Genomic DNA, 24095 nt, shown 5'->3' with positions numbered 1-24095 from the left:
TATCCCAAAAACGTGAGTTTGCTTTGATGAAATTCGCATTTAGCTAGTTTTGCGAAAAGTTGATGGTCACGCAGGCGTTGCAGAACTTCCCGGACCAGAGCTACATGCTCGTTCATAGTTTTCGAATAAATGAGAATGTCATCCAAATAGACCACCACCCCACGATATAGAAGGTCATGTAGGATTTCATTGATGAGTTGCATGAAGACCCCCGGGGCCCCTTTTAATCCGAACGGCATTACAAGGAATTCATACATTCCGAAACAGCTAGAGAAGGCAGTGAGGTGCTCATCCCCTTCACGGATACGGACTCGGTAGTAGGCTTCCACCAAGTCTAACTTAGAGAACACACGGCCTTCCTGTAATTGTCCCAAAATATCCGATATTAATGGGATAGGATAGGCGTTGGTCTGGGTAACCGCATTGAGCTTTCTGAAGTCAATGCACAGGCGAAGGTCGCCCTCTTTTTTCCGGACGAAAAACGCGGGGGCCGAGTTTGGGGCATTCGAAGGGCGAATGAACCCTCTGGCGAGGTTTTTGTCCAAAAAGTCCCGGAGGACAGTGCGCTCGGAAGCGCTCATAGGGTAAATCTTACTCTTGGTTAATGTGCAGTCCTTTACCACTTCAATCGCACAGTCTGAGGCCCGGTGGAGGGGTAAGGCATCACATTCCCTAAGGTCGAAGACATCTTCAAAGTCCCGGTACACAGCAGGTAGAACCGGTGGTGCTGGGGCAGTAGAGGTTAATGCTGGAACGGGCGGATATAGCAGAGCAAAGTTCTGCCGATGCTGGTCACAGGTGGGACTAGCGAAGGAGATAGTGTTTGTTTCCCAATCAATACTGGGACTATGTCCTTTAATCCAGTTAATTCCCAAGACCACTTCGAATCGAATAGGGGCTATAGTAAAGTCTATTTGTTCCCAGTGGGAACCAATTCCCATCGCTACCCCTACGGTTCGGTGATCAACTGGACCCCCCTGGAAATCGCTCCCGTCCATTTGGGCAAATTGGACAGGGTTTGGCAAAGCCTCAGATTCGGCTTTGAGAGCAGCAAAAGTGGCCTCGTTTATGAGAGTGCGACAACAACCGGAGTCAATGAGTGCTTTGACGAGCAATTGGGGACCACCTTTATGGTGTTGTAGAACTGCGTCCACGTAGACAGTGGTGTCCACGTCCTTGATTTTAGTGGGAGCATTCGGTTTAGCAGGGGAATCTGCAGAGGTCTGTGGAGACGCTCCATTCACCACAGACCGAAGCCGTTTTTTGACAAGTCGAGGGGAGATTCTAGGTTTAAGGCTGGAGAATTCCATGGGTCTCCTTCATCCGAGGAAGGATTGTCCCCCAACGGGGCACTTGTAATCCGAGACCCGGCAGGGTCGTCAGTAGCAGGCAGGGAGGTCGGGTCTCCAACGTGAAGTGCAGAGGGTGTGGGTCTTCCCGGCGCTGCGCTGCGGGTGGCCGCGGTGCCTCTGCGTGGTGGACGACCTCTGGCTCGGGTTGTCGTGCTGGGGCGAGATGCTTCCGGGCGATACGGGCAGACCGCTGCAAAGTGACCCATTCCTCCGCAGTTAAGACAGGCCCCCCTCAGAAATCGGTCTTCCCGTTCCTGGGGCGGGCGTGCGGGATTCCGTGGAATGGGTGGTGGCGCCTTGGGCTGAGGCTTCTGGGTGCCTTTTTCCCTGTGCTTTTGGCGGACAAGGGAAATATAGCGTCGGCGGCTTTCCACTTCCTCGGCTAATAGGATCCATCCCTCCAGAGTATCAGGATCCCCTCGCATGTATGACCAGTTCAGAATATCAGGGTGTAGGGATTCCCTGAAATGGTGAATTAGGGTGGCCTCGGGCCAACCCACAATTTTACTTGCCAGTCTCTGAAACTCATCGGCAAACTCTCGAACCGGAGTGGAGCCTTGCCTGAGTTGTAACAGTTCCGCTTTGGCTCGTTCCCCCAGAAAGGGGTCCTCAAACCTCCTTCGCAAAGCAGTCATAAAGTTGTTGAGGGTGCGGATAGAGCGGGAACGGGTGTCGAATTGGAGGACCATCCATTCTGCTGCTTTACCCGTTAGAAGGGAAGCCACGTAGCGCACCCTGCTATCCTCTGTGGGGAATAATTGTCCTTGTTCCCGCATATAGCTGTCCACTTGATGCAAAAAACAAGGTAGAGTCTCGAGGGACCCGTCATAAGTAGTTCTCAATTTGAGTTGCTTCCAAGGCCCGGGTGCAGGCTGAACTGGTTGAACAGGCGGTCCGGGTGGCGGTACAACGGGAGCTCCGGGAGGTGGAGGCAGAACAGGTACATTAGCGGGTGGCTGGCCGGGAACCCCTGGCCCCGGGAGAGGAGCGGGCTGCACCTGGGCCAAGAGAGCTTGTTGTAACTGTCTATTGTCCTGAAGCATACGCTCCATTAGTTCTTGGAGCTGATCGACACGGTCGGAGAGCTCCCGGTTTTGGGCACGTAAGAGGTAAACGTCCTCACCTGGGCCGCCAGTGCGTTGAGGTTTACTTGTCCGAAAACTCGTGGCCCATTGAGAGGTGTCTTCGTAAAGGTTCTCTTCCTCAGACTCCTCTGGGTCCTGACGTCGGTCAGCAAGACGGCGTGCGCGTTGGGTTGTGCGCGACGGAGCAAAAATTGGGGAAAAAGAGAGACCTAATGGGCCCCCTGTTCTGTCTTTAGGACGGGTGTCCATTAGTGCCCGTTCCCTAGCCCTGGCAGCCTGAGCCTCGGCCTCCGCCTTAGCTGCTGCAGCAGCGTCCTTTTCCGCAAGGACCTTGGCATCCTCAAGTCTCTGGGCTATAGCTGCAGTAACGCGCGGCAATAGCTCCGCTTCCAGGAGTGTAAGTATGGGATCGGGTTCCCCGCCCAGTAGTGGCTGTAGCCGAACTGCAATTGCGGGCGCGTCTGCCTCGAATGTTGAAGTCAAAAGTTGGGCCAAGGTGGCCACCGGGGTGTCCTTTTTACAGTCCACAAGGAGGAGAGCCGTGTGAACGGCAAGCCGCTTGGCTTCAGCCTGACAATCGGCTGCATTAGGTACCAGGGAAGAACCTGCCGGCGCGGCTCCTGCCATCGTAGCTCTCCTGAATGGGAGAGACTCCCGAGAGATGAGATTGTCCAAAAGTCCGGTCAGTACTTGTAAATCCTCGGTTGCCAACCGGGCATCATCCAGTAATTGATCAAAATCCTGAAGGTCCAAACGAGTATTAGTACCCTCCGAAGTTAACATCCAGAGAACCCCCTTGAGAGACTGCCACTGGGTCTGCACCAGTTCCCGCAAGCGGCAAACCTCTAGGGTAGTCCGAAAAAGTTCAGCGATTATGTCCTGTAACAGAGTAGGATCCTCAGAGAAGGGCTCCAGGGTAGTAGATCACCTGGAGAGCTGCGCAGCTCCCATCCAAGTGGCAGGCGAACCCTCCTGGGCTCCAGCCTGGCTAGTAGAATGGTGAAGAGATAGCTGTCATAATGTCAGCCCTTGTCCCACAGAACCAGAAATCACACACAAAGTCATATAGAGTCCAAACAGATGGCTTTTACTGGTCAAATAGGCATACAGTGCAAACGAATAAAATGACAGCTATGAGAGACTCACTAGCTGGGAGATAATATAAAGCAGAAAAGGCGGGAGATTACAAGCATAGGCTGAACACAGTTTCCCAGGAGCTGAGTTCCCAGCTCCTGAGTTCTCAAGGTATGTGACCTTGAGGGCCAGACAGTACAGCGCAGAGACAGAGGCAATAACGAAACCGAGATAGCAACCTGACAGATGCACGGTATTTTGTTTTTCTTACGATCTAGGAGTCCGAAACTATAAACTGAACGTTGAGGCTGTCATGGTTCCAGGGGTCCCCAGCATGGCACCCACTGGTACCTTCCTTGCCTCAGTGGGAGGGGGGCTCCCATGGCATCCTCACATGTTCTCTGCTCTTTGATGTGGGCCCTGCACCTCGCTTGTAATTCTCATTAGTGCCATCTTGAATATCAGCTGCTGTTAACCTGTAGATTTTCCAATAAATCAACTCTCTTTTGGACTATTCGTCTGTGGATGTTGTTTATGGGATTGTCACGGGGCAAGTGCTTACAGGTGCCCGCTAAGTGTTTTTAGAAAGTTGGTAGGGTGGAGTGAGGCTTTTACCTGGCAGGTATGTGCTAATTTTTAGAAATGTTGCTTTGGCAACAGCTGCCACCACAGCACGAGGATCTTCCCTGTGTGACTGAAGGCAAGCTGCGGCAACCATTTTGTGGCTGGCACCACCTCCTGCGGCAGCTATTTTGTGGCTCCGCCCACCACACTGTCAGGATCCCAAAGGCGGCTGCAGGCTCAAAAAGGTTGGCGACCCCTGAATATTCTGTTGCCAGAGGTGGAGAAGTGAAATGTCACCGCACAGAGGCACACGGGGTAGCACGCCCCATTCGTTTCTGTGGAGTTCCCAGTGGACCCTGTGAACAAAAAGCTTATACGCTGGAAAATTCTGGCCCTTTCCTCATTCTCATTTTCCTCGCTTGTAAGTTCCTGTTTCGTGGGAGGGGGGGTGTTTGTTCAGTTCCGCACGTGCTTTGCTCCCTCTAGTGCTCGATACGACATCACACAGCTTTAAATCTAGCATAAAAACCTGCAGTCTAAATCTGCAGGGTGATACGCTGTACGTAAAGATGTACCACTAGAGGGAGCAAAACACATGTGGAAGGGAACTCTCCCCCCCCCCAAAAAAAACCAGGAACTTACAAGCGAGGAAAATGAGAATGCGGAAAAGCCCTTTGTTGGTCTTTATTGGGCTAACAGGGCTACCTACCTGAAACTGTCTTCTTCCAGAGCGGTACCTGTGTTAGTCCGTTGCAGCAAAAATAAAATGGGGATGCGATGGCACCTTAAAGAGTCACAAGATCTATACCAGCAGGAACCAATCATGAGCCAGAGTTCTCCTCATCAGATGCTCGGAGTGTGTATATCCACGGCAGATATATTTTTACTTGATATTAAAAGTAACAAGCACCGGCTTGTATCATTCCCCTCTCCTCCACATTATTCTCACAACAACCCTGTGAAGTAGGTGAGGCTGAGAGGGTGTGACTGGCTCGAGGTCACCCAATGAATTTCCATGGCACAGTGGGGATCTGAATCTGGGGTCTCCCAGACCCTAGCCCAGTACTCGAACCACTACACTAGCTCTAGATGCCATTCCTTACTGCTTCTAACAGCCCAATGCAGAACTCTCCACCGTACCCCATAACCCCCTTCCCAAACCCCATGTCCGCCTCGTGCAAAATTTCAGCTCTCCCCGCCCCCATTCCCAGGGCTAGTTTGCACCTCTCCAGTAAAGACATACCGTGTGTAGCCTGGGGGCCCTCTGGTCAGTCCCAGTGTCCACCACATAGATGCGAGAGGAGCCGAGACAAGGAAGTACCAGTCTGTTCCGCTTCTTGGTGGTATCCCCGAAACAGCTGCTGCAGGCGTTCCACCCAGAGTGGTGGAGTTCGTCGTCAATGTAAGGCATGTGCACGCGGTGGATCACCTGTGGAGGAAAGCGGGAAGTTGCTATTCTCCAACCCAGGGGCTCCAACGTGCTGCCCATGGGCACCGTGGCACCCGCCAACACCTTTACTGGGGCCCGCCAAGTGTTTTTTAGGGAGTGGGTGGCACCAGGTAGAGATTTGGCCCAGCCCTCCCGATAGTTAAACTGTGCAACTCCTTGCCCCAGGATGTGGTGATGGCTGCCAACTTGGAAGGCTTTAAGAGGGGAGCGGACATGTTCATGGAGGAAAGGGCTATCCATGGCTACCAGTCAAAATGGCTACTAGTCATGATGCATACCTACCCTCCCCAGGATCAGAGGAGCAGGCCTATTATATAAGCTCAGGGCTGTTTAGCTTGGAAAGAAGGTGGTTAAGGGAAGACATGATAGAGGTCTATAAAATTATGCATGGTATGGAGAGAGTGGACAGGGAGAAGCTTTTCTCCCTCTGTCATAATACCAGAACGCGGGGTCATCTGCTGAAGCTGGAGGGTGAGAGATCCAAAACAGATAACAGGAAGTATTTCTTCACACAATGCACTTTTAAACTGTGGAACTCCCTGCCCCAGGATGTGTTGATGGCTGCCAACTTGGAAGGCTTGAAGAGGGGAAGTGGACGTGTTCATGGAGGAGAGGGCTATTCATGGCCACTAGTCAAAATCACTAGCCATGATGCATACCTATTCTCTCCAGGATCAGAGGAGCAGGCCTATTATATCTTGGAGCTATGGAACGCAGGCAGGACAATGCTGCTGCATTCTTGCTTGAGGGCTTCCTAGAGGTACCTGGTTGGCCGCTGCTGGACGATGAGCCTTGGTCTGATCCAGCAGGGCTTTCCTTACGTTCTAATGTTCTTGACTGGCCAATGGAGATGTAATTAGCTGTGCAGATTTTGGAAAACATTGCATGACTAAAGGTCAGCGTTGTGGCTGTGCCCCCCCCCCCCACTGTGTGGGAGGTATCAGGGACCTTCCACATGCAAAGCATGTTCTATGCCATTTCAGCACATCTGCACATCCCTCAAACAACGGGCTACAAACATGAATAGCAGTGACCTATTGGGTTTCCAACCTCCAGGTCCTAGCTGGAGATCTCCTGCTATTACAACTGACCTCCAGCCGATAGAGATCAGTTCCCCTGGAGAAAATGGCCGCTTTGGCAATTGGACTGTATGCCATTGAAGTCCCTCCCCGCCCCAAACCCTGCCCCCGTCAGGCTCTGCCCCAAAAACCTCCCGCCGGTGGCAAAGAGGGACCTGGCAACCCTACCTACTTACTGTATGCAGCCCTGGGCGGAGTCATGTTAATTTTCTTTCTCGATCTAATCCACTGACACAGCAGCTATCAAAACACCCTAACTGGCGTTGCAAGTTTGGATGATTCTTGACAAGTTTGGGATTGTTTCTGGGTATGTCACACTTCTCAGACTGCAGAGCCAGCGACGCTACCTGTACCTTTAGGGGGTTCATCTTTTGGAAGGGCTGCTGCTGCCCAAAATCTTACTAAGCACTTCACAAACATGAAAGTTGCCCCTGGGGGGTTATAAGTATGCAAACGCAGCCCAGCTGGACAATTTTCTCAACTTAATTGACTGATCCAGCTTCCCCAGAGATGGCTTGCGGTGTGGGGATGGGTTTGGTCGATTCTTAGAAATGACTTTTCCTCTCCTCCTCTGAAAGTTACTCATGGGCTACAGAGCGTGGACATCAGCCCCAAATCAAATCGACATCCTGAAATTGTGGCTTTTTTCATTCAGTGTGAGTGTAAAGTGATGCGCCCTGGACCGAAAAAATCTCTTGAGCCCAGAACATAAAACCAGCAATAACTGGGTTGTGCCGACTTCCAAAATGTTCTGGTCTCAAGAGATTTTTCGGTCCAGGGCGCATGACTTTGCACTCACACTGAACCTCATTGGCCACACTATTGCCCAACCCCACAATTCAGAAAAACCCTTCTGTCTCTCTTTACAATCCACCTTGGTTTTCACCTTCCTGAATAATTTGGTATCACCTACAAACTTGGCCACTACACTGCTTACCCCAAGTTTCCAGATCATTAATGAACTAATTTCCCTGGAACAGATGTTAGGCTGACAGGCCGGTTATTTCCAGGATTGCCTTTGGACTCCTTTTCAAAAAGCGCTGTGGCATTTATTACTCAGGGACAGAGGCCAATTTGAGTGACAACTGACGTTTCATGGCTAGCCGATCAACCATTTCACAACTGAGTTCCTTAAGAACTGTCATGTGTTTGCCCTTTGAGACTGGAGACTAATTAATTTTCAATTTGCCTACCGCTCCTAGGACTTTATATCTTGTCACCATAGTTGGGCTCCACTCTTCTGATGCCTCACCTCAAAACACAAAACGGATGCCAATGATGAATTCAGTTTCTTTGCCATCTTCTCATCTTCCTTTAGCAACCTTTTTAGGGTTCCCAACTCTGGGTTGGGAAATTGCTGGAGATCTGGGGTGGAAACCTGGGAAGGGGGGAGTTGGGGAGTAGGGTTGCCAACCTCCAGGTAGTAGCTGGAGATCTCCTGCTATTACAACTGATCTACAGCCGATAGAGATCAGTTCACCTGGAGAAAGTGGCTGCTTTGGCCATTGGACTCTATGGCATTGAATCATAGAATCATAGACTCACAGATTCTATGAAGTCCCTTCCCTCTGCAAACCCCACCCTCCTCAGGCTCCACCCAAAAAACCTCCCACTGGTGGTGAAGAGGGACCTGGCAACCCTATGTGGGGGGGACGGACCTCAGCAGGGTATAATGCCATGAAGCCCATCCTCCAAAACAACCATTTTCTCCAGGAAAACTTAACTCTGTTGTCTGGAGATCAGTTCCAATCCTGGGAGATCTCCAGTTCCCACCTGGAGGTTGGCAGCACTACAAGTTTCGCTCCTTTATCTTCCCCGGCCCCCACCACCTCCCTATAGGGTCGCCAGCTCCGGGTTGGGAAATACTTGGAGATTTTGGGGGTGGAGCCTGAGGGGGTGGATTTTGGGGAGGGGAGGGACTTCAATGCCATAGAGTCCAATGGCCAACTTAGTCATTTTCTCCAGGTGAACTGATCTCTTTCGGCTGGAGATCAGTTGTAATAGTGGGAGATCTCCAGCCACCACCTGGAGGTTGGCAACCCTGCCACCCTAGCTGGTATTCTGATCTATTTAAAGAAATTCATGGTGTTTTTATGGCGGGAATGCAGCAGAGTGGTAGAATATTGGAAGATTATTGCTATGGTGATCTCACAAGGTATAACCTGTCCCCTCAGGTTTTCTCGTTGAATTACGTGGATTCTCTTCCGAAAGTCCATGAATTTGTGCTTAATGCAGTAACATCAGCAAGGTTAATACTTGCCCAAAACTGGAAGAAAAACATAATACCCAAGGAAGGAGGAGTGGTGGGAGAAGCTGTCAAGAGTATATCTGTCTGAGTAAACTAACCTGTCTTTTACACGGCCAAAAGTCCAAAAAGTGTGAAAAATTGAGGGGTTTTTTTGTCTAGAATGTGTAGTTTGTGCTCGTATGTTTGGTTGTTGATATTTTAGCAATTTCTGTTCTAGACTCTTGTATTGTGCTTTATTTGGTTTTATTTAAAATAAAGTAAATTACAATTTAAAAAGAAGAAATCCGTGATGTTATTGTTAACACTTTTACCAATCTGCTCCTCGTATTTTCATTTTGCCCCCATTTATTGGACCAGAGTCTTTTCTCCTCCAGATTCCACCAACACCAGGATAGGAAATTCCTGGAGATTTGGGGGTGGAGTCTGAAAAGGGCAGGATTTAGGGAAGGGGAGGGACCTCAATGGGGTATACTGCCATAGAGTCCACCCTCCAAAGCAGCCATTCCCAAGAGATAGGGTTGCCAACCTCCAGGTAGTAGCTGGAGATCTCCTGCTATTACAACTGATCTTCAGCCAATAGAGATCAGTTCCCCTGGAGAAAACAGCCGTTTTGGCAATTGGACTCTACGGCATTGAAGTCCCTCCCCGAACCCCGCCCTCCTCAGGCTCCACCACAAAAACCTCTCGCCGGTGGCAAAGAGGGACCTGGCAACCCTACCAAGGGAACTGATTTCTGTAGTCTAGAGATCTGCTTCAATTCCAGGAGATCTCCAGATCCCACCTGGAGGTTGGCAACCCTAACCTCATGTGAACAAACTTTCCGCTTTTCCAAGAAAGGCTTCTTGCCTTTTAGGGCATCCTGGCATATTTTTTGCTTTTCATACCAGCCGCTCCCAGCTCCCCGGGCTTAAAACTTAACTAGACAAGCGGCTGTCAGCCAGGTTGCCTGTTGCGGCCCTCGGATCACTCTCTTGTCTAACCTGTCCCGGTAGGTCCGCCTTGGGAGAAGCCAGACACCTATTAAGAAAGCCTTCGCGAGCAACTAGAACAAAAGGCTGGCCTGAGGAGACGGTATGAGGGCTCCAAGCCAATGCAATAAAGAGCCTCTTCCCAGAGACTTGGAGCTCCGATGGGAATCCTCAGAGTCACAAGGATTCACACTCATCTGGGGAACCCAAGGGTCTGTTACGTCCTGACAAATCTGCCCACATCTGGAAGAGAGTAAAAGGGCAGTGAACATAAGAACGTCAGAGGAGCCCTACTGGATTAGACCAGGGGTCCATCCAGTCCAGCATCCTGTCTCACACAGCGGCCGACCAGTTCCTTAGGAGGTCCGACAACAGGGCATAGAGGCCGAGGCCTTTCCCCTGATGCTGCCTCCTGGCGCTGGGGTTCAGCAGTGGACTGCCTCTGACTGTGGAGGTTCCCTTTAGTCGCCATGGCTAGCAGTCACTGACCAACCTCTCCTCCATGAATGGAATGGTTCTTCCTGTCTTCATAGTTCTGTCCCCTCACTGACACCAAAAGGTTAAATGGCCTTCCCTAAGAAGCAAGGTTTAAAAGTCTGGGGGGTTTATTAGTGCTGGAGAAAAGATGAAATGGAGGGAGGACCACGAGAAAGACTCAGAAAATCGGTGAATAGTGGGACAAAAATGGGAAAATTGTATCCCTCTTGCATTACACTAGAACGTTGGGTGCCCTCTAAGGTTGCCAACCTCCAGGTGGTGGCTGGAGATCCCCCAGAATTACAACTGATCTCCAGTAGTAGAAGATTTCTGGCAGGGTGGGAGCTTTTCAACCATGCCAGAAATTTTGTTAGTCTTTAAGCTGCTTCTGGATTCTCGCTCTTTTCTACTGCTACAGACAGACTAGCACGGCTACCCATCATGAAATGATCTCCAGACTACAAAGATCATTTTCCCAGGAGGAAAGGGAAGCTTTGGTGGGCAGGCTCTAGGGCATCACGTCCCTGCTGAGCTCCCTCTCCCCCTACCCAAACTCTGCACTTCCCTGGCTCTGCCCCCAAATCTCCAGGAATTTCCCAACCTAGAGTTGGCAACCCTAGTTGCCCCCAATTAATTTGGCATTGGTTGCAGGAGAGTCACACAGTGCACAATGGAAATATAAAATTCACTCCTAGAGCCCACATGTGGGGTTGGCTTTCGTGGCTTTGAAAAGATGAGTCAATCAATGGGGATTGGGGCTGTCAATGGCAATCAGCTCTGGTCGCTCAACAGAACCTCCGGGTTCCCAGTAAGGACTTCCAGACACTGAGGGCAGCTCACACCGACCCCATTTAGGCCTTGTTTGTGGGTGCCTCAGACATCTGGGAGGTCCTCGTTGGGAACAGAGTAGATGGCCTGACCTAGCAGGGGAAATTCTTATGCTCATTTTTGGTGGTGGTGGTGGAAACTGCTGTCAAGTTTGCAAGGCAAGAGATGTCCAGAGGTGGTTTGTCATTGCCTGCCTCTGCATAGCAACCCTGGACTTCCTTGGTGGTCTCCCATGCAAGGACTAACCAGGGCTGAATCTGCTTGGCTTCCGAGATCAAGCTAACCTGGGACATTCAGGTCAAGGTAAGAGATGTTCAGAGGTGGTTTGCCATTGCCTGCCTCTGCATAGCAACCCTGGACTTCCTTGGTGGTCTCCCATCCAAGTACGAACCAGGGCCGAATCTGCTTAGCTTCCAAGATCTGACAAGACTTGGCTAGCCTGGTCTATCCAGGTCAGGGCAGGCGAACAGAGGTGCCTTGGCATTGCCTGCCTCTGCGTAGCAACCCTGGACCTCCTTGGTGGTCTCTCATCCAAGTCCTAACCAGAGCCGACCCTGCTTAGCTTCTGAGATCTGACGAGATCAGGCCAGCCTGGGCCATCCAGGTCAGGGCATGTTCATTTCTACCCTCTCTTAATCCACCCCTGGAACCTGAGGTGAGGAATGGCAAAGGAAAACATTCCCAAATGAGAAGACCTCTGGTCATAACCTTGCAATAAGATGGAGATTCAGGATCTACATCCACTGTAGCAAGGTAATCGGGTGCTTGGGTGCCAGAGCCGGTTAAGATGCAGGGAATGTAGATGATCCTCTCTCTGGGACCTGGGAAAACAAAGACGACATTTAGGAATGAAGCAACTACGGCTTTCTTTATTCAAGGCCCTTTATCTGCTGAGCAGGTTTTTTCTTTCAATCAAAGATTCGTTTAATCTCAGAATGTCTCAGCTGTCTGACTTGTGAGAAATATTTTGATTATGAGTTAATACACTGGGTGTTCTTTAAAACATTTCCACACCACTTTTTGGCCCAAGTAAGGGGCCACAATCAAAACATTTCAACATTAAAACACCATTTAAAATTAAGGATAGGGTATATGAGCTTTTGAGAGCTTTGTCAGAGCTTTGACTAAAGGATCTTTGACTCTCAAAAACTTATACCCCGAAAATCTTGTTAGTCTCTAAGGAGCTACTGGGCTCAAATCTGGCTGATTAAGCAGAGGGGGTCAGCTATTGCATTCCTCTGCAGAGTCTTCCTCGGGGGTCTCCCATCCAAGAACTGACCCTGCTTAGCTTCTGAGATCTGATGGGATCAGGCTATTCCTCTCTAAGGAACGACTGGACTCTAATCTAGTTGTACTTCAGTATAGTTTCCCTAACCAAAACTGAGGATCATTTGCTGGTCATTAGGCCTTTAGGCGAATAAAAGACCCGCACCTTTCTTTTGCCGATCTAAACTGGTTGAAACTGCATGGCTGAAACAGCTCTTTGGAAATTGCTGGGAAGATCTGCCAGCGTTTTGACCCAGAATGTCGTAGAAGTCTTTCTGGCAAGTAACCAAAGCGCCAGGAATCCTGACCACGTGATCCTTTTCCATAAGCCAGCAGAGAAGAATCTGCTTTTGGTTCCAGAATACTTTGATGTTTTCATGAACCCCCCGGCAGGTGGTGAATGAAATATCAGCTTGATTTGGCTATCGCCCTTGATTTGACTACATCCTCGGGGCGAGAAGACAGTAAATTCCCAGAGTAGCTGATGCCAGAGAAAAGCTTTCCTGTACCCACTCCAGAACAGCTACATTGTGGGAATGAGGGCACTCTCTAGAACAGGGGTCCCCAATGTGTAGGGTTGCCAACCTCCAGGTACTAGCTGGAGATCTACTGCTATTACAACTGATCTCCAGCCGATAGAGATCAGATCACCTGGAGAAAATGGCCGCTTTGGCCATTGGACTCTATGGCATTGAAGTCCCTCCCTTCCCCAATCCCCGCACAAGGATCTTTACTGTGTGATTGAAGGTAAGCTGTGGAAGCCATTTTTTGGCTGGCTCCTCCCCTTGGTGCAGCCATTTTGTGGCTGCGCCCACTGCCTTGTGTCAGATTGCCAAAGGGGCCGGAAAGGTCAATAAGGTTGGGGCCCCCTGCTCTAGAAAGCACCCTTTGGCTTGGGCTCAAGGGAACTCGGGGGTCTTGCAGCTCAAAAGGGGTCTTTGCTTCTGGGGGCAGAGTCAAGAGGGCTTACCTTTCATAGCATCCAGAGGGGTTGCATAGCCAGGCCCGGTCCCACATCCACAGTCCCCTGTGCCGTCTTAAGGGAGAAGGAGAGAAAAAGAGAGAGACTCGTCTTATTTCCAACAGCATAAGAACGGCTGCACTGAGTCACACCGTCCAGCCCCACCTGGAGGACTGAAACCCTCTATATTAGTATAGTTTTCAGCTGAACATTAAGAGGACCTTCTGAATTAGGGTTGCCAACCTCCAGTACCCGGGAGGTTGGTGATTAGAGCCAAGATTAGAGCTGATGCACAGGAGAGATCTAATTTGTTTGTTAATAAAGCCAGACCCAATTATGAGGGCATTGTATCATCCCTCCAGCAGTGAACTAACAATACACCTTGAAGTCCAATGGCCAAAGCAGCCATTTTCTCCAGGTGAACTGATGTATATCGGCTGGAGATCGGCTTGTAATAGCTTTGGCCATTGGTCTCTATGGCATTGAAGCCCCTCCCCTCCCCAAACCCCGCCCTCCTCAGGCTCCGCCCCCAAAACCTCCTGCTGGTGGCCAAGAGGGACCTGGCAACCCTAGCCCTGCGGGATTTGGCTCAGTTCCACAGGGCCTGTAAGACGGAGAAGTCCCACCAGGTTGAGGCAGCAACGGTTCAGTAAATCAGCTGGCCTCCCTCCCTAACCATGACTAACCCTGCTTAGCTTCCAAGACCTGACGAGGGATCAGGCTAGCCTGAGTCACCCAGGTCAAGGGAAGAGACAAATGGAGGTGGTCTCCCATTGCCTTCCTCTGTGTAGCAACTGTGGACGTCCTTGGTGGTCTCCCATCCAAGTGCTAACCAAGGCTGACCCTGCTTAGCTTCTCAGATCTGAAGAGATTCGTCCAGCTTGGGTCATCCAGGTCAAGGCAAGAGATGAGCAGAGATGGTTTGCCATCGCCTGCCTCTGTGTAGCAACCCTGGACTTCCTCAGTGGCCTCCCTTCCAAGTACTAACCAGGGCCGACCCTGCTTAGCTTCTGAGATCTGATGAGATCAGGCCAGCCTGGGCCATCCCGGTCAAGACAAGAGACGAACAGAGGTGATTTGTCATTGCCTATCTCTGTGTAGCAACCCTGGCCTTCCTCGGTGGCCTCCCATCCAAGTACTAACCAAGCTGACCCTGCTTATCTTCTGAGATCTGATGAGATAGGGCCAACCTGATCCATCCATTAATTAATGGTGGTTACCCATTAATCAATTCATTGCAGAAGGGATGCCAGAATGGGAACACCCATCTCCACTCACCTGTATGACACATTCCCAGCCACTATTTATTTTTATTTCTTTATCCGTGTTTGTTATCTGCCTGCCGTGAATGCAAAGACAGACCTCGGCAGCGACCCAGTGGCCTCGTCTGACCTAACCTTTTCTTAATCCGAAAGCAGGAAAAACAATGTGCCCATTAGTATTTCAAGAGATAAATGTGAGGGATTTGGGGCTGCCTTCCTTTTATCGGCCTGGCATTTCCTCCACAGCTCCTTGGCTTATGACAGAAGGGAACCAGTTCGACCGGGTGCCTCAGCCTCTTTCGGATCACCTGGCAGCGTGTGTTGAAAGATAAAGGTCCGATATTGGGAGAAAATGAGCCGGCAAGCAGACTTCCTGAAGGAGGCGTCTTTAAGCTATTGATTACGGGAAATGGGGAGTGCCCCACTAGTCCAAGTGGGACCTCCCATAATTGAGGACACCACCACCCAATACTGAGAGAGGCTATTATGGTAGATCAGGTATTGGTCTGACCTCATACTAAGCACGGAAGTGTTATTTGCAGTCCTTGCAGGAATGCCCAGCTGTTCCCGATAACGTGGCAGGAAGAGGCGGTGGAATTTGCAGTCGGGTCAAGAAGGGAACGGCCTCCTCTCCTCCCTGATCATCTCTGCAACGCTTCCTCTTTGCAAAGGAGTCTCGCACTTAGACAGAAGCCAACTCCATCTTGAAAAGTTCCTGGAGATTTGAGGGCAGTGCCCAGGGAGACACTTCTGTCTCTCCTAGACTCTATGGTGTACCATAGAGTTAGAGTTGCCAACCTCCAGGTATTAAGCAAAGTAATAGTACTAGGCTCTTGGTATAATAACTCAAGTTCAAACAAATATGTGTCAAAAATCACGTTTAACTATACATAACAACAACCAACAGTACGTATGAACAGTGTGAAAAGACAACTTATATACAGGTAAACACTAAGACAATACAATAAAGACAAATGTGAGATCGAAGGTAAGTGTGAATACACTTCTTTCTTTGTACTTAATTATTTCTTCTTTGTTACAGGTATTTTCAATTAATCACAGCTTATTCAATATCCGTCTCAAGACTTTCCGACATGGAACATGGAACAAGAAGGGAACGCTGTCCGGATTAACTATCACGCGTCATGAGATGCAGAGAAGGAATGAACAGCCGCAGAGGCGCTTTGAGATTTCCAAATAATCTTGGACAAATCTATGAAAAAATTCATTAATTTGAAGTTTGAAAGTACACTGAGTTGGAACCTTGGCTGATGAAGCTACGCTATAGTAGCGAAAGTGTGATAGTTACTCCGGACACCGTTCCCTTCTTGTTCCATGTTCCATGGATGCCCCCAGAAAAAAGCTGGTAGGATCCAACCTGGTGTAAACCAACCTCCCCCAAGGCCCATCAAGTCCAGCAGTCTGTTCACACAGTGGCCAACCAGGTGAGTCTAGGAAGCCCGCAAGCAAGACGACTGCAGCAGCAGCAGCATCCTCCCTGTGTTCCACAGCACCTAAGATAACAGGTATGCTCCTCTGAACCTGGTCAGAATAGGTATGCATCATGACTAGTGTTCATTTTGACTTATAGCCACGAATACCCCTCTCCTCCATGCACATGCCCACTCCCCTCTTAAAGCCTTCCAAGTTGGCAGCCATCACCACATCCTGGGGCAGGGAGTTCCACAATTTAACTATGCGTTTTGTGAAGAAATACCTCCTTTAGACCCCCATTCTGGGTTGCAATCCTTCTGAAGCAGGCAACCATTCAGATCGCACAATTAACACACGCACAACCAGTTAAAGGAGAGACAGAAATACCAAGGAAGCACCCCCTACTTACTTCTAATCTAAGTAGAAAATACTGACCTTGACGGACCAAAGGTCTAATTCAGTATAAGGCAGGTTCATGCATGTTCATGTTTGGGGAGCCATGGTTCAATGGTAGAGCATATGCTTTGCATGCAGAAGGTCCCAGGTACTACCCCTGGCATCTCCAATTAAAAGCACCAGGCAGTAGGTAATGTGAAAGACCTCCCTGGAGAGCTGCTTCCAGTCTGAGTAGACAATACTGACCTTGATGGACCAAGGGTCTGATTCAGTATAAAGCAGATTCATGCGTGTTCATGTGAGTTCAACCACCTCACTGGCCATACACAATGGCAAATATTTCCCTTTTTAATAGGGTTCCCAGGTCCCTCTTCGCCACCGGCAGGAGGTTTTTGAGGTGGAGCCTGAGGAGGGCGTGGTTTGGGGAGGGGAGGCACTTCAATGCCATAGAGTCCAATAGCCAAAGCGGCCATTTTCTCCAGGGGAATTGATCTCTGTCGGCTGGAGATCAGTTGTAATAGCAGGAGATCTCCAGCTAGTACCTGGAGGTTAGTCAATCATATGCAGCCATAGTGACTGCATATGATTGACTAACTAACTTTTTTGCGGTCCAAGTTTATATATTGTAGTACCTGGAGGTTGGCAACCCTGCTTTTTTATGTCGATGTTTTTGTATCTTGCGCTCAAGACAACCTGCTTGTTCTTTCAACTTTAAAACAAGAAGAATCGCTTTATAACAGAACAGAACCTGGGCAGAGTTCTTCAAACCTCTGTATCATTCTGCTTGGAGCAAACGTGTGCTTTCAAGCTCTGGGTGTGTCAGCGTGTCGTGAAACACACAGATGTGATCTGTGCAGTGACATTTTTACCAGCCCGTTCTTTACTGGAATTTGGCTGGGGGTAATGAATACACCCCGGATGCAACTTGTGGCAGTTTCCCCCATAACTCCGCCGCTGGAGCCCTTAGCTAGCAGGAGAAAGCAGGCTGGTTGCCTTCTCATTCAGCAATTAGCTATTCTGCAATCATCGACACCACAATAAATCTGTCAGTCTTTGTGGTGCCATAAAACGCCTCTTTGTTTACGAGGTAAGAGAAGGATTGTAAGGCCCGTTCAAAAAGGATCCCTTGCAAAGAACGGCAAGGGAGCTAAACAGAAGAGAAAATCCCATCCTTTTTCCATTTTCCATGAACTCAAGTGGTGCTGTTCAAGTGTTCATTTATTGTTTTTTATAGGGTTGCCAACCTCCAGGTTCTGGCTGGAGAACTCCTGCTGTTACAACTGATCTCCAGCTGATAGAGATCAGTTCACCTCGAGAAAATGGCCGGTTTGACCGTTGGACTCTATGACATTGAAGTCCCTCCTCTCACCAAACCCGGCCTTCCTCAGGCTCTGCCCCAAAAACCTCCTCCTGGTGGCAAAGAGGGACCTGGCAACCCTATTCATTTATTGGCTTCATTTCTACCCCCTCTTTCTCCCACATGGGGCCCCAAAGCAGTTTACATCCTCCTCCTCTCCTCCGCTTTATCCTTGCAACAACCCTGCGAGGTAGGTAAGGAAGACAGCATGTGACTGGCTGTAGGTCACCCAGCAAGCATCAAATGGCAGAGGGGAGATTTGAACCTGGGTCTCCCAGGTCCTAGTCCGACACTCTAAGGACTACACCACACTGCCTCTCAAGAAGAAGAAGAAGAGTTGGTTTTTATATGCTGACTTTCTCTCCCACTTAAGGAAGAATCAAAGTAGGGTTGCCAACCTCCAGGTAACAGCTGGAGAGCTCCTGCTATTACAACTGATCTCCAGCCGTTAGAGATCAGTTCACTTGGAGAAAATGGCCGCCTTTGGCCATTGGACTTTATGGCATTTAAGTCCCTCCCTCCCCAAACCCCACCCTCCTCAAGCTGTGCCCCAAAAATCTCCCGCTGATAGCAAAGAGGGACCTGGCAACCCTAAATCAAAGTGGCTTACATTCGCCTACCCTTTCTCTCCCCACAACAGACACCCTGTGAGGTAGGTGGGGCTGAGACAGTTCGGAGAACTGTGACTAGCCCAAGGTCACCCAACAGGCTTTATGTGGAGGAGTGGGGAATCGAACCCAGCTCTCCAGATTAGAGTCCAGATTAGAGTCCATCGCCCTTAACCACTACTCCACGCTGGCTCTACACTACACATGAAGCTGCCTTATACTGAACGTAGGGTTGCCAGGTCCCCCTTCGCCCCCAGCAGGAGGTTTTTGGGGCGAAGCCTGAGGAGGGCGGGGTTTGGGAAGGGGAGGGACTTCAATGCCATAGAGTCCAATTGTCAAAGTGGACTCAGTGGAGGAGAAGGGATGGTGATTGTAAGCCAGTTTGATTCTTCCTTAAGTGGGAGAGAAAGTCGGTATATAAAAACCAACTCTTCTTCTTCATCATCTATCTATCTATCTATCTATCTATCTATCTATCTATCTATCTATCTATCTATCTATCTATCATCCATCCATCCATCCATCCATCCATCCATCCATCCATCCATCCATCCACCTTGTTGCCCATAATCCCTTTCTCGTGCCACAGTCTGTCCATCACATGTTCAAAAGCCAAGAGGGTGTGTGTTCTTTCGGTTGAGTATATATACCATAAAAACCCGATTGTCCCATAAAGTGCCGCTGACCATTCAAACCACACCTCAGCAGCTGCAGCGTATGAAACCAGTAGCTTTGCGTTCACCCAGAAGACGAGGAGCGTCCTTCCCCATCAGCGCACTGAGATTTAACATCTAGAAATCCGTGGGAAAGGGGGCAGCCCAAAGAATGGGCATATTTCCACACGCTAGTAAATCTTTTCAAAGGCATCCCGCGCCCCAGATCTCTTCAATAGGTATAATCATTTTCATCCAAAGAGGTCAGAGTGACGCATATAATTATCCTTTTCCCCTTCTGATGGAGAGCCAGAGTGGTGTAGAGGTTAAAAGCGGTGGTTTGGAGTGGTGGACTCTAATCTGGAGAACCGGGTTTGATCCCCCACTCCTCCACATGAGCAGCAGAGCAGACGCTAATCTGGACGCTATCTATCTATCTATCTATCTGAAATATTTATTAGCTGCCTTTCTTCCTTACAGCGCTCAAAGCAGCTTGTGTATGTATGTTAAGTGCCATTAAGTTGCTTCCGACTTATGGCTTATTATGAATCACAGTCTTGCTCAAGTCTTGCAAGCTGAGAGCCATGGCTTCCTTGACTGAGTCGATCCATCTCATGTTGGGTCGTCCTCTTTTCCTGCTGCCTTCAACTTTTCCTAATATTATTGTCCTTTCCGATGACTCTTCTCTTCTCATAATGTGACCAAAGTGCGACAGACTCAGCTTAGTCATTTTAGCTTCTAGAACCTTAGATATTATTCATAGATAGGAGCGCTGCACTCAACTGGAACCAACTTGTATATGTCCAGCTGTCCTTGGCCAGGGCCTTTTTAGCACTGGCCCCAGCCTGTTGGAACTCTCTATCAAATGATACCCGGGCCCAGTGGGGCTTGGCTCAGTTCTGTAGGGCCTGCAAGATGGAGCTGTTCCACCAGGCCTATCAGTTCACCTGGAGAAAATGGCTGCTTTGGCAATTGGACTCTATGGCATTGATGTCCCTCCCCAAACCCCACCCTCCAGCTTGTACCTGGAGGTTGGCAACCCTAACCATAGAGTCTAGGAGAGGCGGAAGTGTCTCCTTGGGCACCGCCCTCAAATCTCCAGGAACTTTTCAAACTGACAACCCTTTAAGTGCAAGACTCCTTTGCAAAGAAGAAGAGTTGCAGAGAAGATCAGGAAGGAGAGGAGGAAAATGGCCAAAAAAAAAATCCTCCAGGATCCCTGGCCAATCTGGCCTGGAGGAAAATTGCTTCCTGACCCCAAAGTGGTGATCAAGTGGCATTTCCCTGGGCATGCAAGAAAGGGCCACAAGCCAAACACTGACGCAACCCTTCCTGCCCTCCCTCTCATGATCTGCCTAAGGTCCTAGAATCAGCCTTGCTGACAGATGGCCATCTAGCCTCTGCTTCAAAACCTCCGGGGAAGGAGAGCTCACCACCTCCCGAGTTCACTTGCTTGGTTCCTTTATACTCAGCTTTTCTTCCCAATGGGGACCCAAAATGGTGTACGTTGCTCCTCTTTCCTCCGTTTTATCCTCACAAAAACAACCCTGTGAGGTGAGGCTGAAAGTGTGTGAACATCCTAAGTGTCACCCAGCAAGCTTCTCCCAGATCTTGGTCCCACGCTCTAAACACTACACCACACTACCACTCAGTGCCCACAATGGCTTTTTGCAGGAATCAGAGGCAGAAGGAAATGGGGGGGGGGGGAATAATGAAAGATAGGAAATGGGGGGGGGGTGTCTTGAGATGCACTCAATAGCAGAGATGGTTGAAGAGATTTTATCACCCCAAACAAAGTACAATTCACGCACACACAATGTTTGAGAGCCAGCGTGGTGTAACGGTTAAAGTGCTGGATTAGGATCTGGGAAACCCAGGTTCAAATTCCCCCTCTGCCCTGGAAGTTTGATGGGTGACTTTGAGCCAGTCATACCCACCTCACAAGGTTGTTGTGAGTATAAGACAAGAGGAGAATGATGTGAACCGCTTTGGGGCAGGATATAAGGAGAGCAATGAAATAAATATGCCCATTTTCAAGATGTGAAGGCTGGACCAGATGAGGGGCTCAAATCAATGAGATGAGCTTCCCCTGTTGCCAGAGCCAAGCCTCCGGCCCTCCAGCCTCTTGGGCGTCTCTCTAAGGACAGCAAAAGAAGAATGAGGAGGGTTGGCTTTTATACCCCACTTTTCTTTACTGAAAAAAGTCTCAAAGCGACTTACAGTCTCCTTCCCTTCCTCTCCCCACAACAGACACCTTGTGAGGTCGGTGGGGCTGAGAGAGTTTGGAGAGAACTGTGACTAGCCCAAGGTCACCCAGCAGGCTTCATGTGGAAGGGGGGGAAACAAACCTGGTTCTCCAGATTAGAGTCCACCACATGTGGAGGGGAAATCGATCCTGGTTCTCTAGATTAGAACCCGCCACTTATGTGGAGGACTGGGGAATCGAACCCGGTTCTGGAACAGCCCAGGTACATCAGGCAAAGGGTCCACCCGTGCCAACAATGGCCAGGCAGAGCCTCTGAGAAGCTCTCTCCAACACAGTCTGAAGGTTCAGATCTGCCTCTACTGCTGGTTCTCCCCATCTCACCCTTGTAAGGTGGACCCTTTCTTACCTTTACTTGGCATCTCTGGATCTGATCCCTTCGCCGTCTCCTGATGTTTAGACATCTCTGCGGTCTTGCCTTCTATGTCTGGCAGTGTGAAGATGCTGTTTATCACCTGCTTATATGCAAAGGGATCTTATATACATAATGATGTGGGAGGGAGGAAGAGGGAAGGTGTGGCTCCTGTCTTTTTTTTTTGTCTTTTTTTTTTCAAGAAAAAACTCAGGCTCTGAAAGAAAGAGCTGACTCCAACAATCGTGGACGGATGCTGTATTTTCCAGTCCTCCATCCCCTCCCTGTGAGCAGAGGTGGGTGCTCACACGCCCTCTTGAGATAGAAAACTTGAGATAATAAGGACTTTTCTGTTGAGAAGATCAAAACAAAATTTCCATTCTGGCCGGTCAAGTTTTCCACTTCTTTAGACACCAAGAAATGGGGCTATAGGAGGAGGAGGAGGAGTTGGTTTTTATATACTGACTTTCTCTACCACTTAAGGAAGAAGAGCTGTGGCTCAGTGGTAGAGCATCTGCTTGGCATGCAGAAGGTCCCAGGTTCAATCTCTGGCATCTCCAGTTAAAGGGACTAGGCAAGGAAGTGATGTGAAAGACCTCTGCCTGAGACCCTGGAAAGCCACTGCCGGTCTGAGTAGACAATACTGACTTTGATGGACCGAGGGTCTGATTCAGTATGAGGCAGCTTCACGTGTTCAAGAAGAACAAGAAGAGTTGGTTTTTATATGTTGGCTTTCTCTAACTTTTTTTAAAAAGGAGACTAAAACGGGCTTACAATCTCCTTCCCTTCCTCTCCCCACAACAGACACCTTGTGAGGTAGGTCGGACTGAGAGAGTTCAGAGAGAACTGTGACTAGCCCAAGGTCACCCAGCAGACTAAGGTCTTAAATATCACCTATAGCCAGATCCTTCATTTATTTCTATTTACTTCATGTATACCCCCACCTTTCTGCATCATCAACCAAAAGGTAGACAGCAGCCACAAAATCAGAAGGAGACTGAGTCTGGGAAGGACATCTATGAAGGAGCTAGAAAAGGTTGTGACATACCAGGATGTGTTGCTGGTGACCAAGATCAAGTTTATTCATGCCATAGTATTCCCCATTACAATGTATGGGTGTGAATTTGGACAGTGAAGAAATGCCCAACCTGAGATGGACTGACTCAGTCAAGGAAGCCCCGGCCCTCGGTTTGCAAGACCTGAGCAAGGCTGTTAATGGCAGGGTGTTTGGGAGGACATTAATTCACAGGGTCGCCATAAATCAGCAAGGACTTGAGGGCATTTCATACCAGCGCGCACACACAAATGCTTTAGAAAAGAGGAAGAGTCCGGTAGCACCTTAAAGACTAACAACATTTCTGGCAGGGTAGGAGCTTTTGTGAGCCACTGCTCACTTCTTCAGATACGGCTAGAATGTGAATCCATCTATCCTTAAGTAGAGAAGAGTGAATTTGACACACAATGGCAATGTAAATGTCAAAAGCAAGTAAATGACATTAGCAGGTGTTATTGGATTAGGTGTGATTTGATATGCAGAGGAGTGGTAGGTATGGAGAAATTAAGCATTGGTATTGAGACAGGAATTCTAGATCTCTATTCAGTCCAGGAGAATGCATAATCTTGAGCTTCATTATTAGTTGTAATTCCGCATTTGCTTGTCAGTCATCCCATTGGCTTTGCCTTTACTTTCCTTCACTGGCAGCACACAACAGAAGGCAGGAACATGTTTCCTCATAGGGGTGCCAACCTCCAGAAATTAGCATTGGCATTGAGACAGAAATCCCAGATCTCTATTCAGTCCAGGAGAATGCATAATCTTGAGCTTCATTATTAGTTGTAATTCCGCATTTGCTTGTCAGTCATCCCATTGGCTTTGCCTTTACTTTCCTTCACTGGCAGCACACAACAGAAGGCAGGAACATGTTTCCTCATAGGGGTGCCAACCTCCAGAAATTAGCATTGGCATTGAGACAGAAATCCCAGATCTCTATTCAGTCCAGGAGAATGCATAATCTTGAGCTTCATTATTAGTTGCAATTCTGCATATGCTTGTCAGTCATCCCATTGGCTTTGCCTTTACTGTCCTTCACTAGCAGCACAAAATGGAAGGCAGGAACATGTTCCCTCATAGGGGTGCCAACCTCCAGGCAGAGCCTGGAAATCTTCCAGAATTACAGCTAATCTCCAGGCTACAGAGGTCAGTTCCCCTGGAGAAAATGGCTGCTTTGAAGGGTGGACTCTAAGGCATTATATTTCCCAGATCCCTCCTCTCTCCAGTCCGCACCTTCCCCAGGCTCCACCCCCAAATCTCAGGAATTTCCCATTCTTGGGCTGGAGACCCTATTTCTCTGTCGCTGAACACTTGAGTGGAATCTTGCTTACGTGGTCTTCCCTCCGGCTCCTAAGATAAAAGGTGGG

At 49.2% G+C, this 24095-nt stretch overlaps 1 protein-coding gene across 2 annotated transcripts in view; it reads right to left on the bottom strand.

Moving 5' to 3' along the window:
- Positions 1-13392, bottom strand: part of LOC130479980 (methanethiol oxidase-like) — a 30107-nt gene extending 16715 nt beyond the window's left edge. The window contains exons 1-3 of one of the 2 annotated variants that reach the window (XM_056852350.1): positions 13362-13392; positions 11834-11946; positions 5319-5504 (exon numbers count right to left, since the gene is read on the bottom strand). In XM_056852350.1, coding sequence (XP_056708328.1) covers positions 5319-5504; positions 11834-11946; positions 13362-13368 — 306 coding nt within the window. In that variant the 5' untranslated portion in view covers positions 13369-13392. The remainder of the gene's footprint in view (positions 1-5318; positions 5505-11833; positions 11947-13361) is intronic. The other variant, XM_056852349.1, reaches the window with a different exon arrangement.
- Between the last annotated feature and the right edge of the window lie 10703 nt (positions 13393-24095).

This window comes from Euleptes europaea, chromosome 7, assembly GCF_029931775.1.
Source record: "Euleptes europaea isolate rEulEur1 chromosome 7, rEulEur1.hap1, whole genome shotgun sequence".
Classification (NCBI taxonomy): domain Eukaryota; kingdom Metazoa; phylum Chordata; class Lepidosauria; order Squamata; family Sphaerodactylidae; genus Euleptes; species Euleptes europaea.
The sequence above is the reverse complement of the archived record's forward strand: the minus strand, read 5'-3'. Positions and strand labels throughout refer to the sequence as shown.